Source organism: Orussus abietinus, unplaced genomic scaffold (genome assembly GCF_000612105.2).
Source record: "Orussus abietinus isolate OABI.00-Male unplaced genomic scaffold, Oabi_2.0 scaffold2, whole genome shotgun sequence".
Lineage (NCBI taxonomy): Eukaryota > Metazoa > Arthropoda > Insecta > Hymenoptera > Orussidae > Orussus > Orussus abietinus.
The window spans coordinates 1,516,669-1,535,107 of record NW_019396012.1 but is presented as its reverse complement, the minus strand read 5'-3'; the positions used below and the strand labels follow the sequence as shown (position 1 = coordinate 1,535,107).

Below are 18,439 nucleotides of genomic sequence, written 5' to 3'. Positions count from 1 at the left end.
CTGCGATATCGATTTCGAGGCCGCGTCCAGGGATTAAATTCTGGATATGAACTTTGGAAACCAAAAGGGTGGATTTGGAAAAAATTCTAGGTTGCAGGATATGTCAACGTTGGAATCGATATGTCATTTGGCATCGATTTGGAGGAGGTGACAGGTGGATTGGGGAAGGACAGGAAGGGATGAATCTCCAGGGCCGAAGGTAGGCCGCGAGACCACGTGCCCTTTACGGCCCCTTCAAGTTCTATCGGGAAATCATAAAAGAATATCCTCGAAGGATCGATTCTGCGTAAGGTCGCAGCCACGGTTGACCTCGTAACACTTCTGGAAACCAGCTAGAAACCGCCTGGAGTCCCGAGGTGCACTCCAGGTCCTTCTAGGTCGAGCTATTAGGGAATCTATAAATTCCCAGCGCCCCAGGCTCGCGGGAAAAAATGCCTCACTTTGTCGTTTTTAACTTGCTAAAATAGGAAAACAATGAATTTGAGAAAGATCTACTCGGATAGCAAGTTAGGTTATCGATTCCGAAACCACCCTCGGCCGAGTCGACGGAAATTAGGTCGAGAGCCAATCCCGGGAGTGACACGTCGCGACCGCGTGGGTTTGACGTTTGCCGACCACGTGGTCGGTCGGAGCGTCGCAAAAGCAGATCCGCTTAGGGGTTGATCTCGCGAAAGGACGGCGTCGCGGCGACCTCGTCACGTGTTTCAGTGACGGCGACGTCGAAACGAGCCAGTCGACGGGATCGATGCGTATTTTTAGTCCCCTCTGGAAGGAGGGGGCCAAGTGGCGCCGACTCTCGACCGAGCTTAACGGGTCCGCGTAATTAAGCCGATCGAAGGCGTTGCGAAACGTGCGACGGAAAGATTTAATCTCTCCCTCCATTTCCGGAATTAAACGTCGAACCTGCGGAACGACCGACCGCGCCCCTCTTCGAGGAGCTAAGACTAAACGACTGCACTCGTTGCTGCACCGAGACAAAAAAAAAAAGAAATTCACTGAACCAAAGAAATATTTTGCCAATCCAATTAAGTTGTCACAAATCCGAAGAAACGTTGCATCCAATTTATTGGAATTTACTAGAGTCGGATATAATTATTCCTTGAATTAACAAAATATTTCCCTCGTTCAATGACATTTCTTCTTTTTTCTCAGTGTATTCGAACACGCGATCGTAGCTCATTGTTCCGTGGAATTAAATCGATCCTGGCACTATTTTACATTTCTTTCTTTTTCCTTTTCAGTAATGGAATCATCGAAGACGTCGCAGTCAATGGCGGAGGACGGCTCATTAGGTTGCCGAGCACACTCGAGCGTACGGCGATCGGCTTCCGTATCTCCGGCACGTCACTCGGCCACTTCCGGTCCACTCGCGACCGGACGTAGGAGACTTCACCCTACTTGCGATATCACGAAGCCGGATAAGCACCGGCGTAAAGTATAATTCCCGCCCAAGGCCTCGTTCCCGACTGGCCGAGCCGGAGTCGCCTCGACTAATCAGGGGTTTTTCACGAAAGGGCAGCGCCGTGAATAAAAAGAAGAAGAGAAAAAAAAAGGGAAAACCGAGGAGGAGGAAAGGAAATAGGGTAATGGGTTGCAAAGTCGGGCGTTAGTTGCCCCTTTGCCGGGAGGAAAAATTCCCGCTGACCGGAAGCGAAGGGGCAGGGTTGGTCGCCGGGAAAATGGGACATGGCGACGAGGGACCCTCGAATCGGGCCAATTCATTTAACGCACGGACTAAATCGGCCGTATCCATCGGGGGTATATCGGGGTCATGCGAATGATCAGGTACGCCGTAACGACATACACGAGCAGTCATAAAGGAGCCTTTCCCCCCGTTAGGGTGCCGTAAAACGGCGCTTTGAAGCCGAGGTAAAAAGAGTCGCGCCCTTGCGGTCGCACCTAGGAACCGCAGGGCACCACTCGATACCTCGATACTCTCGATACTCGATCCGATCGGCTTTCGTCGATCGACGAAGAGGCCCCCTCTCGAGATTTCCCTCCTCCGCGGGTTTCTTTTTTGCAAAGGTTCGCAATTCCCTCCCACAGGACGTCGAGAGAAACTCCCGGCCGCTCCTCGCGATTGTAGAAACGCCGCCTTATGATGAGGATCGCCTTAACGAATTGCCCAAGACAATTATCGCATTGCCCTAGTCGAATTGCGAAATAGGCGCCGAGCGCGAATCGCGTCCCTCGGGCCGCGTTCTGCGTCCAGTCTCGATAATGCCTCCTAATTACGCTTAATTTCCACGGTAAACGTCGCGCGGTGCGACGCGGAGTGCCCTAGTAGGCCTGACAAAGACCCGAGACGCGGTTGCACAATGCCGGAATTGGAAAATTTCCATTTCCCTAGTCGCCTACTAGTGAACTAGGCTTCCAACAAAGAGCTACGTCTTCGCTCGGGGCCTTGACTTAAAGTTTTCCATTTTCCCGAGCAAACATATCGGGTACCACGAGCTCGGGATTACCCTCGACGATGTTTCCCTAACGATTAAATTTCGGGAGGTAATTCAATAGCGAGTTTGCCATTCCCCTTGTTAGTTACAAATTCAAATGTATGTAGATGCGTGTGTATATATACGGGGGAAGGGAGTTCCCTTCTTGGCTCCGCTTAGTCATGGCCCGAGCGAAGATCAAAAGTCTTTCTCTTCTATCTTGACAACGCGGATGACGCGTTATCGCGCCCACGTAGTACTCGTTACACGAGATTAAACCCCGGAAATGCTATCGAGCTCACGGTGTCACCAATTGCGGGCTGGTCGACCTCTTTAGGGCCGCCATCCCTCGAAGAGGATCCAAGCTAATTAGGCGATCGATCGTATCAATTCGACCCGTGGATAAGATCGAGGGAAAGTCCTGGATTTTAGTGCTCGATATCATGGAAAAATCAGCTGGAAATCTTTGGAAATCACCGAAACATGGGCACGGTTTTATGACCGTCTGTCACTTCTTTCCGAATCTCATTGTTATCATATGAAATCAAAGGTAATTGGTTCTTAATGAAGGAAATCCTGTTTACCGATTTACGAGTGAATATCCTCCTCGGATAAGAATCTTGCAATTAGTGGGCCTTGGATTATCGAGGAACAAAGGAAACAGATCCTGAACCCCGATCGCCTTTCCAAGGTCCGACGTGGAGTAAGGAGAAAGCGAGCCTACGTGATTTGGGCCCGGCCTCGGGCCTTAAGGCCCTTCTCCGTTCGCGTGGAATTTTTTCGGGACCGAGGCCCTTGTATTATGTCGTTCAAGAAATCAGACGGTGGAAATTTTTCAGAATGGATTTCTATAAGTAGCGAGTACGGGGGCGAGCGATCGGTACCCTCGAGCCTAGGGGGTTGGCCATCTAAAAGGGTGTTATCTAGCGACTCGATGGAAAGGTACTAGGAGCGTATTTACATGTCCATGGTGGGTGGTTAATCGAGGTTCTTCATATTTTTTATCACTCCCTTTCCGATCCGTTTCCGAGCGGAAAACTCACCCCAACAGAGCTGACTCCTCGGCGGTGGCAGCGGTCGGCATCTTGTTTCTGTCCCTAAAACAAAATGCCGGGAAATAATGACGCACCACCGGTCCTTCCGGTTCGGCAACTAGGCCACGGTCGCCAGGAACCCATTTGAACCTCCACCGATTGCTCTAAGGAAGCCTCGAAGCTTTTTTAGCCACCCTTCGTGGCCGCGCAGAACCACTGAACAAATCCTTGCACCCACTTCGAGACTCCTTCTCGTGAAGAAGCTAAGCTCGAAGGACGTGCGGAAACTCGGAAAACGACCGGTCTGTGTGCGAAAATCATGCAAAGCGTGCGTAAGCGTGCATAAGCGTCCAGAAGTGTACAGAAGCGTGCAGAGGGCGTGCACCCTTGTTCCTGTCGCATGCGGCTTACCTCGTGGCCCGTTTAACCTAGGCCGATCGATAGTCGCGCCCCAGGGTGGTCCTAACGTCCGTACTTAACCTAACTTCGAATATTTTGCGGAGTCTCAGGAAAGATCGATCGGCCGAGAGTCGGTCTCGAGCAACGACCGAGACCGGGCGACGCCATCGCCGAGGCGGCCCGGGGTCGCCCTCCACCTCGCGTAATGCATTTCCACCCCCGGAAAGTGCAGCGCGGTGTCCGCGATGTGCCGTAACTCACAATTCTCTCTCTCTCCATTTACTTTTTTTTCCATTCCCCACCACCATAGTAAGATTTGCCATTTTTCAGGACACCTCGGAAGGGACCAGAGCCAGGAGGAGGCAGAAAGAGCAGAGGGGACGACGCCGGAGGCTGTCCTACCTTGAGACGATCGAGACGCTCTCTCTTCGGTCATCGATCAGAGGGTCCTTCTTCCGGAGCTCCACCTTCGGGGCGGCGAAGCTGAAGGCCTTCTTCACGCTCTCCAGGACGCTCTGCCCCGTGGTCTGGGTCTGGTCGACGATGGTCGTGCTTTTGTAGACGTCTTCGCCCAGGTCGCCGAGCGACCTGTACGAAGCCCCGATACCTGACGGCATGGCGGGGCCGCGCCCTATTCCTGCACCCTGGAGGCCCCTGCGCCTGGTCCCGAGTCTTCTTCCTCGACCTGGACCTCCTCGTCCTCTGGGGGGTGGTCTCGCGTAAGGACGCCCTCGGTGCGCAAATCGCGTGCCAGTGCCGAAAGCTCGTACGCCGATGCTCGCTTCTCCCGAGCGAACGTCAAATGAGGGGCCAATGTCAATCGGGCCGCGACGACGCGAGGCGTCGCGACGTAGGGAGAGAGAAGGAGACGAAAATCCGGAGGTTGCACCCCTTCAGGGTCTCGGTCGGAGCGACGGGCTCGTCCCTCCTCGCGAGAAATACTCCCCGGCGCCGAGATCGGCGCCGTCCGCTGCGTTTCCTCCGCAAGGGGACCAGTGGCCGCGAGCCAAGGTCTGGATGCACCGAACGCCTCGAGAAGTGCAACCTGTTACGAGTCTCTCACGAGGATGACCCTTCATCGACGAGCGAGGTAGCCCGACTTCCGGACCTCCTCTCTATACACACAGGATCATATACTATGTACTCGTACATAGCTCTCCTTTATTCGTCTCCATTTCTTTCCCAATCGCCGACACCTCACGGCGCCGCGGGGGGTGCATACACGTACATGTACCTACGTCAGAGAGCGCCGCGACATGCACGCCTCTCTGTCGGGGCCTTCTTAAATAATGCGTCTTAATGGTACATCCAGAATGCATGCGCGGCTACATGCCAATTACATAAGTAATACGTGTAGGTGTGCGCGGTGCTAGCGACGCCGCCGAGGTGCGCAATTAGCGCGAGACGCTATCCTTTTGTCGCCGCTCCTTGAGGCCCGAGACTGTTTCTCAGAGCGAGGATTATCGTCTTTTTCGATCCTACGAACCGTGCAATTTGCATTTAGAGGGAGGTTGGTAGACGGGAGCGATGCGTTATCACAGGTGGATCCTGATTAGACGCGTCGTCGGCGGAGTTCACGCGGTCAGAGGGCATAGGGCCTCCTGGTGGCATATGTAGGGTGTACGCGAGATCGATAGCTCGTGGGTGGTGGTCGATAGATACGCGGAAAACCCGCCGATTCCTACGTAAGGCTGGGCGGGGGCGCGCGCCCCAATTTTCCCAGCTGTTTTCCCCTTTCCGGGCTTCTCGCCGCCGTGACGTCATCGGTGACCCGAGCCCGAGGTTCCCCGAATGTTCGCCAAAGTTCGCCGAGTCGATCGGATTGACATAGTTGGTTCTCCGACCGTCAGCTGGATTCCAATTGCGCCGACGTTTCGTTTCGACCTCCAGTCCTCGTTACCAGGGTCTCCGATGGTCACCGATCGAGCGATCGCGATTGCGGTTATCAATTCCGATTTATCTGTCTTCCGACCCCGAGATGGACGCGACCAATCGATTCAAGTTCGAATCCATTGAGGATCTTAATTAATAGGGGAATTTAGTGGATTGGCGCGGCGATCGCGATCAGCTGTTGCCAACCAGCTGCTCGTCCACCAAGAGGGAACCCGGAGCCCAAGGCCTCGCGTTTCCCCCGCGGCGGCGATTTCTCCCGCGCGGCCTCCCTTTGATTGATAAGAAATATAAGAAGAAGGAAACCGGCCCATCGAGCGGCGCTCTCGAATTCGAGAAATCAGCCCCGTTCTTTACCCCGGCCCGGGGAACACATCCGAGTATTTGCCCTCGCGACGGGGGTTATTGATTTTCCGCGTAAACGGAATCGGGGTTAACCAGAGCCCGTCGGCGAGAAATGGCATTACTCGGACCCGTAGTCCAACCGGAAGTACGCTGCAATGTAAAGCAACGACGGAAATGATAAACCTCACCCTCAAAAAAAAAAAAAAAGATAATTAAAAAAGAAGGACCACCCGCGCTCACCCACCTATTTACCGAAAGCCCTTCGTCTCCCCTGGAAATTCACCGCGTATCGAAATTCTATACATATTTACATGAAATATGTATTTAAACGATCCAGGGAAAACCCTTAAAAGGTCGGAGTACCCGGGTATCGACTTTTTCACGACATTCGGGAGAAGTGCATCGCTCCGATCTTCCACGATGATAGCGCGCACCTGTCCGCGCGAACGGACGCCCAGGTGGCGCCTATGGGTTTTTTCGCCCATTTTTTTGGATAACAATTGAAGCGGCTTTTTGGGGGGGAATGGGAAGAAAAGCGTGGAAAAAGCTCGACTCGCTCGACCGTCTCGTCGCGCGCCTCGACGGCGTCGCCTCGCGTCGCGCTACTCGCTAGTCGGGATCGATCGCGACGCTTTTAGAGTTGGACTTACCTTGGTCCAGTTGGCGAGGGCCGAGCCGCCGAAGGGGAGTATCACAGCTGATAGCTGGTAGCTGGGTGCTGGGGCGTTCGCTCGCGGTAGCGCCTCTAGGTTAACACCGTGTCGGACACCCTTGGAGTGTGCTGTCGCTGCGACGACCGAGTCGCAGGCGCCTTAGGTTACTATTGGTCGGGAGGCCTCGCTGGTCAATGGGAGCCGAGTGCGCACGGTCCTGCGCAGACCGCGCCGGAAAGAACCAGTTACGGCCGGACCGCCTGCGAGGACATCTGGAGGCAGCTGGCCCGATTTCGAGGCTCTTCCCGCCGCCCTCAGGCCAGCTGGATGGATAAAAGCGCGCCGACCGGCTGTCGAGGGACCAGCTGACGACCTCTGCTGGGAAGGGCCTGAAGGAGACGGTCCAGATGGATGGCTCGGTCGGTACGGCAGAGACCATGGGTAAGGGAGTTGGATGCTTGAGGATAGGGGGAAGAGTTTGGGTGGTGAAGGGAGATGGACTGATTTTAGGAGAGGGTGGAGCTGGACCAGTTGGATGGTCCGGATGAATTGGACGATCGCGGGGGAGACTTGCAGGCAAGACGGACTCGCTTCGCAGCGTGGGTACCAACTGCCGAGTTATGGAGGAAGGATAGGCGGGTATGATAAGAGACAATTGATGCGTGGATACCGGAAAGAACCAGTTTCGGCTGGAACGGTATCGACTACATCTACGTAGATGCGAATCGTTCTCAGGTTGGGTAAAGCAGAGTTCCCGGAAGGAACGAATACCAGCTGCTGGCCTCTGGTGGAGAGGGTGGACACGCTGGGTCGATGGTGAGCTCTATCGGTACGAAGAGGACTCTGTAGTCGGATGTCGCTCGAGGAGGGTTACCGTTGTCGGGAAACTAGACCAGCGGTGGGATACACTCCGTGCTCGTGATAACGCACTCGGGGGATCCGGGGGAAATGGCGAAAAATTGAAAAACTTCCGGTATCGGTTACGAAATCATTTCTTCCCGCTTCAAACGTTTTTTTATGACATTTGGATCAACGCCAAACACGCATTTATACTCATTGTTTTGATAATAGGCTAGAGATGTACTCGTGAATGGTGCACTTGGCGCGAAACTCTACCACGTGGATGGCCGATTCGCAGTTATCACCGCCAAGGCTGTGTTTCTCGATTTTCCCCTGGGAAAGCATTGTTCAACTCTCCCGGAATAATCCCCTAGGATGACGCGGGCGAAGCTAGTTTTATTTACGCCCTGTTAAAAGGGGGTTAATAGAGGCCGAGAGACGCGTCCCGCGCCATTATTCAAGGAGACGGCAGCCGGCGCGTTTCCCCCCCGCGGGAGGAAACGAAAGAAGCTTGCGGATAATCCGCGAATGGGATCCGACGTTTCCCTTTCCCGAACCGCGTCTTGGCACGGAACTCCGTGGGGATTCCTCGAAATTCCCATTTTCCGCGTTTTCCACATTTCCCGGCCCGGTCGCACGCACCGCCCTCGACCCGCGGCTCCTTTAATCCCGCGGAGTCCTTCCTAAATCACCAGGACCTCCGGTTCTTCTTCATCGCGGGAATTTTCGGGCCATCGCCAAAGGCGTCCGAAATATGCTTGCGGAATTTCATTTCCGCCCTGGCGGAGGAGGGCGAACAGCGATTCCGCCGCGGCCGGGTAAACACCTCTCCCCAGCCGAGGCCGCAATGTAAATTCATCCTGATTAACTTGCCGCGGTTTTTTCTTCCGTTAATTTTCCGCCCTCGATGCGCCCCGGGAAGTTCCGCCCGGAATTCGTTTCGGGGAATTCTTAACTACTCTCCGTCCGCCCCGGGAAAATTCAGTTTTCGAGCAAACAACTCATTGTTTTCCGAAGACTTCGCCTTTCACGGGAAGAAGCAACCCGCTGAAATGTTTCCCTTATTAATTAATAATCAATAAGAATCTGAAAATGGATGTTGCGCGCCATAATTAGGCTGACCGGGTATTCTAATTCGAGCACAAGTACCGGGTAATTTCGGGGGGTTTGAAAAGGACGCGTTGATCGATCTCGCGAGGGGAAGCTCGAGGGAAAGCGAGGGAAAGCTTCTTTATTTCCCGCCCCGGGCGAGGAAAGAAAAAAAGCAAGCCAGGAGCTTTCTTCGGCCCTTCCGGGGGCCGGCTCTCGAGTATCCACTCCGCTCTTTGAGACGCGATGTATTCCCGGGAATATTCATCATAAAAATGTGTATTTACGTGTACTTCCGCCGCCGCGTCCGGGAAAATATTGTTCCGGGCGTGCGTGCCCCTACCTTACCCCCCTAAAGCTCCGTTTCTCGCCCTCGGAAAACCTCCCTCGGGTTATCCCCCGCGCGCGACTGCGGGAAACGGTCGTAGGTGTTTTACAGTCTCGTAACTCGGGCATATCCCTTTGAGAGAAACGGCCGCCCCCGGCCGCCCTTAAGAAAGAGTTGTCAGGGGGTGGCATTTAGTCTGTCTCGCGCATGACAGATGGCCCCTGCCGTTTCCAGGGGAAAACGGCCACAGGTTCTCGCGAGCCTTCGTACGGCCTTATCCGCGAGGAAAAATGGGGATGCGATGCAGAAAAAAAGAAAGAGAACGGAAGAAAAAGTACAGGTCTAACGAGATTTAAAGGGACGCGAGGTGGCGCCTCCTCCAGGTGCCTCTTCCGGGGTCCGCAGGGGGTATTTCGTCGCCCCCGGAATTCCCTCGAAGGAGGGGAAACCGAGCTCGCGAACTCGCACATGGAAATGCGGCCCTGGAGACGCGGGACAAATTTTAATTCACCGTCTCCTAGGACCAGCCCTTCGGGGTGGAGCGAAGTCGGTCCCGGGGGCTTCGCTTAGCGCGGACGCGCGGATGCGGCCCGCCGCGTCCGGCCGCGGCCGCAACCGCGTCCGCACCGGTAAAGAGCACCGTGAAACCACTCAAAATGGTAATGCCGGAAAGTTCAAAGACTCCGCCCGGCTGTTTGCGGCCGAGAAAACTCGGCGTCCTCCCCGGCCACCGGGAGGGCGCGACTCGCCAAGACGCCGACCTTCGGACTTAATTAGCCGCCGTGCGGAAAAAAAAAAAAAAGAAAGGAAAAGAAGGTAGGACGCGGCCCGAAGAATCCTTTGGAAATTTCTCAAAGCGCGGAAAAAAGGGCCGACGTGAGGCGCGTACCTTTCCTTGCGTTACCTTGCCACCCCTTCGATATCGGATTCGCGAGTCCCCGGCGACGATAAAACGGGATAAGAAAGAATAAGGAAGACGTTAGGGAAAAGGAAAAAAAGGGATGCAAAAGAGGATCACGAGGCGGAATTCTCGCGGGGTCGCGGCCCCTTCCGCGGGGAAGAGAGGCTCACGTAATCGTCATTCGTATTCTCGCGCGGGCGTCGGGATAAATATTAGATCCGCGAGGACACGTATACGCCGGGTACGAGACAGTGGAACAAATTGTGTATTAATATTAAATTCCCGGAACCCCGGGCGGGGCTCCTTCGACTCGCTACCCGGGAAATCAGCCGAATTTTCCTCGAGGGGATCTCACGAGGTCCTACTGGTCCGAGCCGGACCCAACGACGTCCGAGCGGACGGGACTCTCCTCGGCAATGAGGTACTACGGTCTTCCGATAAATTTTCCCCCTCGAATTACTCCCACAGGCACCCCCTGTGCCCTGTAAACTCCCTTGGCGGTGCTTCTGTGAGGAGGAAATATGAATCGAACGTCGATTAAACGGACTTCTGAATGCTTTCCGGCCCTCGCCGACCTTCAGGGAGTCCAGGGATTGATGGCGTCCTCGATCAGCTGATCGCTGGATGGACCACGTGGCCGCGTTTTGACGTTTCGACCGAGTCACGTGGCCGTCGAGAGTAGACATCGTTCTTTAACGCTGTGGGATATTGTGTTATGCTGCGTAATGTTGCGTAACGTTGTATAACGTTACGTAACGTTCTGTAACGTTGTGTGGAAGTTGTTAGTCCATGGCTACCGAGAGTTGCGGGAATTCTTTGCATTCCAGGGATATTCCCAGTTGCAGGAGTAGTATCGAACGAGCCGAGGAGCCGCCCGGTAACTCAATCCTTCGGACAGGCTCGGACGATCCGCGGCGGCGTTTAAATCATTCGCGCTCGCATAAATAATTCATCGTACGGTTCGAACGAGACTCGAGCCCCCGAGAGGAGGAGGGCGAGGGCGCGCCAAGATGGCGGGCCGCGCGGAGGGTGGCGACCGCGGCCGCCCAAATCCTTCCGGCAAACTTCGGAATTTGTACGCACAATTATGGAAATGCGGCGAATTTGATATGAGCCTTAGGTTTCGCCCCTTGGCGTGCGCGGAAAGCTCCTGAGCTCGGCTCAGGAGGGAGTCCACACCCCCGGAAGTTACCCCCTGCAAATGAGGCTCACTTGTTTCTCCAAACAAATTTGTTATTTCTGAAAGGAAGAAAAATAATGTCGGGGGATCGTTTCGATTCCGGGGCCTGTTAAGACGGAAGGTGGCTCGAGGGGGTGGTCAAGTTAGTCGGGATAACGCGGGGAATAATTGCAGCCCTCCTATCGGGGGGAGGAAGGCACCCTTCCGGTCCATCGGAAGAGAGGCTTTCTCTAGGGCGCATCGCCTCCCCAGCGAGATGCATCCCCGGGATAGAGCGTTCCCTTCGGAAATTTATGGCCAGAGGCGAGTAACTCGGCGGATGCTTTCATCAAAACGCCAATAAATTTTACAACGGTGCCCGGGGGGTGGGGGGCATCGAAGGGTGCTCCGCGAAGCCTATACTTAAAACTCGGCGACCTTACTTCCGATTTAAGGCCTCGTAACTTCCCGGAGAAAAATTCCACCGTCCCCGGGGGGACGGATAAACCGGCTGATAAAGCGAAATTAAATAACTTCCAGTTCCCTCTTCCGTCTAATCGACCCCCCCTCTGTACCAATCTCCATCCCCTTTCGGCTAGAAATTTAAAGCGGAGCAATTAATCCTGCATTGTTCCCGAAAATAGGGAGCTTTTCGTATAATCGGCGATAGGGTATGGCGGCCCTCGGGGATGATAATTAAGGATCTCGGCAGAATAATCCCGGGGGTTGTAAATAATTCCTTAGGGAACGAATTATTCGGCTCCGATCGAGCAGTTCCAGCCGAAAGGGGCGAGGGGCTGTTTGTGTTCGCGAAACGAATTCTCACGCGCATCGGAGAAAAGCCGATACACCTTCGGGGTGCATTCGGTCCAGGAATGGAGTCTGCCTCATCGCCGAAGGAGGATCGGTCGCATCGATCAGATCCTGCCGGATCGTCGTTAAACATTTACCGCGGACCAAATCCACGGGACCACGAAGAGAGAGCGGCTGTGTGAACCTGGAATATCCAGTTTGAGGCACAAACAAAATTAACAGACCTATTGGAATTTGCAGCGATGCGACGTAGACGTTCGTGCCATGTTGAATTTTGTTTGTGGGATTTTTTTTTACAAAAACCGAATCTGTTAGAGAAAAATAAAGAAATTTCGAAAATGGACATTTTGCGTTTCCGAGGTTCTGGGAGGCTCTGAATTTTCCTAGAGGATCCTTATAATATCGATCCTTTCATTCGATCGATCCTGACTCCATTCCGTCATTCCGTTCCTATTTCTGGGTGGGCTAATATCGCAACCCGGGAATAATTGACCCCGTATTTCCTATTAAAGGACATCTCGCAGGTTGTTACTAATCTCGGAACTGGCTCTTCCTATTTCGGAGTCTGACGGAGGGCCAATGATATATGCATCTCGGTTCGCCCTGATTAAATGACGAAGGTGCATTTCCTAATTCGAGGCGATTTTTATTCCAATGACAGGTTGATCATCGACGCGAAAGGACAGCTCGCAGCATCCTGCTCTAGAGAGGAAGCCGTCTAAACGGTCCAGCTTCGTATCTCCTACGGAGGAAACACACTTCCGGTGGCACTACGACTCGCGTAACTTTTAATGGAGTTTCGGAAGGGGGGAATAATAGTTGGAGGCGCATAGTAAAAAGATGGAGACGTCTCCACTCGGCGGAACAACGGACGAGACTCCGATAAACTCTTGTATCGACATTACGAGAAAAGGTAATTCCCCCCCCGCGGTCTGCTTAACGAGTATTCATAAATGTCACCCGGAGTAAATGCAAATGCAGACACCTCCGGTAGCGGTAATGCAGGTCTTGCATAACTCGCGACTTGGTTCGTAATTACGATAAATGAGAAATTTCGTAAGAGAAATTTCAATGCAGTTGCAGGTCCTACCTCGAATGATCGACGGCGAGCATATCGGGTCGACCCTCGACCTCCTCCCTCTTGATGACAGTCATCTCGCGAAGTGTCACGACGGTTGACAGGTCTATCACGGGAGAACCCGACGTCACGGAAGCGGAAACGCCACCGGGTGTGGATTCTTCCCGCGGACTCCAAGTTCTCGGCTGGAAGTCCGTCGACTTCATCTCGAGGGATGTCAAGACGGTCCGCCACGTGGGGGGCTGCGCGCGCAGTTGTCAAGCCGATCAGCTGATTTCTTTTCGATTCCTCTTCAGGCCGCCGCTTTCCAGCCTGGTCGCTGTCAGACTGACAGCCTCGACAACCGATCCCAGGTAACCGGCGCCACTCCTAACTCTATTGATGGAGACTGAACAGGTTTTCCAGGGATACCGCGGCGATAAATGGCACCGAAAGAATGCCCATTCTGGTTACGATCCCGTCATGGTGCGTTGGTCGCGAATAAACGTCAAGCCCGGCCGCGGCGAGCGTGGCGTGGAATAAACCGAGGAGAAAAAAACCTCCACCAGAGTCGTTCCTTCCCCCGGAGGGTCCGGAACCTCTTCACCCTCGAAGTTGGTGGAACTTCGCCGAGACGGTCGCGCGTTGAAATTTTTTCATTAACGCGGTCCACCACCCCCTCCGAACTCGCGACAATCCGCGCCTCTTCTTCCCTTGTCGACCCTCCTCGAATTCCACCCTGCAGTGCGTCCTTCAAGTATTTTAAGAAGGGTGGTGGGTTGGTGTAGGAATTAATTCAACGAGGGTCTCGCTCATCCGGGGGTCCGTTTTTCGGGGGTGGATCGGTGTCGTTCTCCTCAGGGCGAGCCAGGGGCCGGGGGCAATTTCACTCGGAGAAGTGCAAATTCCCGAGATGGGCTCTCGCGCCTCGTAAACGAGAGGGGCCAATTGAAATGCTCGCTGCGTCCCCGTCGCGACGGTTGGGACGTCGTCGGGACGTCGGGGTCCCGGCCCCGGGCCGGGATGCGTCGGGGGCGGAAAGCACGCGATGACATATGCCCCAGGGTTCAGAATTTATTCCATTGTCTTTGCCGGTCGCCCTGGGCCTCGGCAGCGGCGCCCAGTCAGACGACCTCGCACCCTTGGACCCCTCTCGAGAGGATGCGATTCGTTAAAAATTTATACTACCCCCTCTGGCCGCTTCTCCACGTCGAGCGACACCCTCGACTCGGCGATCGTTCGCTGGCGTCGCGCTCCTGAGAGGGCGCGACCCCGACACCCCGAAGGAGACCCTCAAGAGCGCCCCTGGCGAGCCGGATGTCGAGAACGCACCCTGGATCGCGACGTCCTCCAATGGAGCACTTGAAGGATAATGCCGGGTTCTCATGGAACGTGAACCGTGCTTTCGTACACCTTTCATCTCTACAGTCCTGAAATTTGCATTCGAGATCACGATGCCTCGAAACGAGGGTGAGATCAAACGTGTTCGATTTTTCAGTCGTCACCGTTCAGCAAAATGCTCTTTAATGAAATTCAACGACGATGAAACTGCACGTTTCCTCGATTTTGTATAAAATGGAAAATCTTCTACAAGATCCTACATTAGAAGAATAAAGGTAAAGGAATTACCGATTCTTCAAGTATATATGGATTTGGACCTAGCGTTTCAGGACGTTCAGATGAAAAGCGTGGGACGAAAGCATGGTCCACGATCCGTGGGTTCCTGGCATAAGAATCAGGATAAGAAATGAGATTAGAAGTCCTCATCGGGGGTGGCGGTGCTTCGAGGTCGCCCCCCCGGGGGTGGCACCACCAGGGCGATTGATAATTCAAGAAGGGTGCTCGGCACCGCGGGCGGCATTTAGCCGCCGCGGAATGTCAAGACTACTCGGGTAAGCCGTCAGGGGGGCGAGTAAATAATCGCGGGGTGTGCGTGCAAGTCCGAGGCGCATCAAGTTCCGAGGGGCCGAGGACTTAATAATGCACCGTGCATTTAGCATCCCCGTCCCTGGGAGGGTGGAGGGGCTCGTTCGTGCGTTACGGCATCCCTCGACCCGCCGACACGTACACACATTTTCTGGGGCGGTTTTGGGACGTGAGCGAGCTCGGTAGGGGGCCAGGGGGTGGCAGGAGCTCGTTCGCGGCAAGGGTGTGTCTGAAATTCATGAGCTCCCCCGGGAGGCGAGCTCGCGGAGTCGCTTAGGTACGCGAGGGTGGCGCCTCCACCTAAGCTACCCCTGGCTACCTAAGCTACCCCTGGCTACTTTAAGGCCCCCGCGATTTACGAGGGCGAATGCTCCCTTGACGAGTCCGCTAATTTCCCCCTCGCCCTGCCACCCTTCAGTCGCCTCGTGCCTTTTGGTTCTTCGATAGAGTATGAGAGAGAAAAAAAAAAGAGAAAAAAGAAAGAAGAAAAAGTGACCCCTCGGTTATCAAAACCCTCTCCGATCAAAGAGAGCCTGGGATGGGGCATCCACCCTCGGGGGGAGATTATCGTCCAGGTGAATGTCGGACGTCGTTATAACTTGATCCGAGTTCCCGTCTTGATCCAGGACGTATCCTTCCTTCCTTCCCCCCTCTCCTCTCGCTATTAATTAGACCGGCTGAAGTTGGATCGTCGCCATCTAACGGCGACCCCGAGACTGCTAATTACTGCAAGTAACATCGCCTGCAAGGGAGCGACACCCTCTTACTCCCAATTATTAAGGCATTACCAGCCACGGAGATCCTTCTCGCGCGGGACTCACCCTCAGGATTCCGCGATTCCAGGACCACTCCAATCCCGGCTGAGGGGGCGACTTCCCTCTCGCGGCCGTCTTAAAAGCACCCTTCGGATTTCCACCTAAGGAACCGGGGGCGCCCTCCTGGTTTACGAGCCCCTGGGTCAAGCATCCGAGGTATCCCGGGATAGCTTGCACCCCTTCTTAATTTTTCACCCCCATTTAATTGTCGCAATGATTCCGGGGCACTCGGGGCCCCGGAACGTATTTAGGGGGGAAAGCGTGTCCGGGGGTTGCCGATTCACCCCCTGGTTTACGGCCGAGGCGTGGCTCGGTAAAACGAATTCGCATCGATTGGAAAGCTCCCGTAAATACTGTCCCTTTAGAGGCCCCTGCGGGGGTGGAGTGCTCCAAGGGCCGCAGAGCTCGCGCCGCGCGTTTCGGCCGCCTCCTTCCGCCCGCGCGCGGCCGCCACACTCTTTATGGCGCTCGTGCGATCGCCGCACTTTACGAGCTCTGTCGGGTTAACCCTGGACCCGAGATGCCGAGCACGGGGCCAACCGGCACGAGGCCTCGTAATTCAGGGTAATCCACTAATCCCGGAGCGGAGCTTCTCGCGGAAAAGTGAAACTGCCGCGGTTTGCCCGCCGGCGCCGCGCACCTTGGATAGAAATTAGCCAAGGATTTGCAGGCTCCATTTAATCGGGCCGATTCCCGATCGGTCGGACTTCAGTGCATTGAGAAAAAAAATATTAATCGACCGAAACAAATATGTATATTGCTGCCGAATCAAAAATAATTGGAAGAAATAATTATTTTATCGAGGAAAAAAATTATATCATTGATTTATAGGAATTTTCTTCACTCTTCCTGATACTTCTTTGGACGTGTTTGATTTAATGAGGATCCTGTTGCGGCAATGCATTTATTTTTTTTTTTTAGTCTATCAATTTCTTTTCTTGTTTTTTTACGGTCTCGCCCAAAAGTTCACTCCTTTTTTTTTTATTTCTTCGTATCCTTGCCGGGTAATTCCGGTGCCTTCCGCGCGGAATCCGCGACCCCGCGCCGATAAAGTTCGCACTCACCGGCGCGAGCTCGCAAAGCTCCCATCGGCGTTTTCGCGCGCGGATCTCCCACGAGTCTTTCGCCGAAGATTACGGGGGGTGCCCTACCCCCCGAATCTCTCGCGGTCCCCGGAAGGGGTTGCCGGCGTTAAGCGTTGCAGAAACTTCGGGCGCATCCGGCGCGAGCTGCTAATGCAACTTTAACGATCCCCGGTACTTTAATCCATTATCCGGCCGCGAGCGAGACGCAGCCTTTCCGGACGGGTTCGCGACGAGTCGCGCGCGGAACGACCGCGGTGCTCTTAGACCCCCATAGAAGATGTCCTGGGGTTGCGGAATGATAATAAACCCTCGTTACAGGGAAAAATTCATGAAATGGGTATCTTGATCCTCGACTATGTAAGGGTTGATTCGGAAGGGGACGGACAGTCCAGGGATGGGGGTCCTTTTCCCCCATTTTGGCGTTTTATCTTTCGGAGGGATGGTTCCTTTTCCCCCATTTTGGCGTTTTATCTGTCGGAGGGATGGTTCATTCGCGGGATTTTAAGCGATAACGCCGCGGCCCGGTTACCACCCCTTCCGGGGAATCGGCCTCGGAACGCCAGGGTGGACGTCCCGGTCCATTTGCACGCGTTTCGCCAGAACTGGCCGGGACTCGCTCGTAAATTCTTAAGTTCGGATACGAGGAGGAAGGCTCAGGTGGTTCCACGTCGGGCCGGCCGTTCCCGTGATGAACCAATACATAAATAAAACTTCCCGTGAGCTCGTAAAACTCGGCATGTTCCACTCGGCGATGCGTAACTTTGTTTTCCTCCCTTTCGGAATTTTTTCCCGGGCGCTCCTGCCAGGGGTAGGTGCAGGGCGCCCGAACTGTCGGTGACCGAACTTCTGCGATTCCAGAACCCTGCAGGACTCCTCATAAATGCCCTCCGCGAGCAATTAGAGCCCGAGACCCAGAGAAGAAGCTTTCAGGGGTGGTTTTGAGGAACCTTGCACCCGGGATGTTTTCCAATCTCCAAGCGGTGCTACAAATTGTCCTGGCTCACTTTTCCCGAACTACGGGCGCCTGGAGCTTTACTTGGGATTTCTCGACCCCGTCGTTCCCTTCAGCTTCCCGCAAGTGCGAGTGGTCTCACGGTTCCATCGGGCGATCGACTCGCTCGTGCGGCCGACACGCGCCGGTTTGAGGCGAATTCGCCGGCGTAAACATAAGGATTTGCGAGGGAGAGCATTCGGCTTTATCGGAGCATTAAATTTCACGGGGGGTGCGGAGTCCGGGGAAGTCGGCCCCACCGAAAGGCGCGCCGCGAGCTTCGCGCCGAGTCTGACTTAAGCTCGCGGCGAGCCCGATCTGGAAACGAGCTTCCAGGCGATGCTCTCCCTGTAAATAATGATACACCCTGTTATTACACTTACCCCCAAGCTCCACGCTGGGAGGGACCAGACGCGTCTCTTCTCCCCGAAGACATCCTGCGCCGGAAGGATCCAGGATTCCACTTGAAAATAGGAAAAAAAGAAAACGATTACATTTCAATTTTTACCGTTTAATTTATTTCAGTCAAATAATTATTCATTGGATTAACAAAATATTTCTTTGGTGCTGTTCATTTTTTTTCTCAGTGGGTGAACCGGTGATACGATGATTATTTAACTACCCTTATTCAGGGCACTGTCGGGCTTTAAATGGTTGAATTAATAAAAATTCACCCCTTTTT

General features: G+C 54.2%; 1 protein-coding gene across 8 annotated transcripts in view; it reads right to left on the bottom strand.

Moving 5' to 3' along the window:
- The window catches only part of LOC105700528 (protein NDRG3), a 28,012-nt gene extending 9,801 nt beyond the window's left edge, over positions 1-18,211 (bottom strand). The window contains exons 1-3 of one of the 8 annotated variants that reach the window (XR_002762404.1): positions 6,751-7,067; positions 4,268-4,646; positions 3,476-3,529 (exon numbers count right to left, since the gene is read on the bottom strand). Coding sequence is in view for 6 of the 8 variants with exons in the window: in XM_023434571.1 (XP_023290339.1) it covers positions 3,476-3,529; positions 4,268-4,482 (269 nt within the window). In the remaining 2 variants the exon portion in view is untranslated. Of the gene's footprint in view, positions 1-3,475; positions 3,530-4,267; positions 4,650-6,750; positions 7,079-18,140 lie in introns of those variants that run through there. The other 7 variants (XM_023434571.1, XM_012426428.2, XM_023434569.1 and 4 more) reach the window with 7 other exon arrangements.
- Positions 18,212-18,439: the final 228 nt, after the last annotated feature.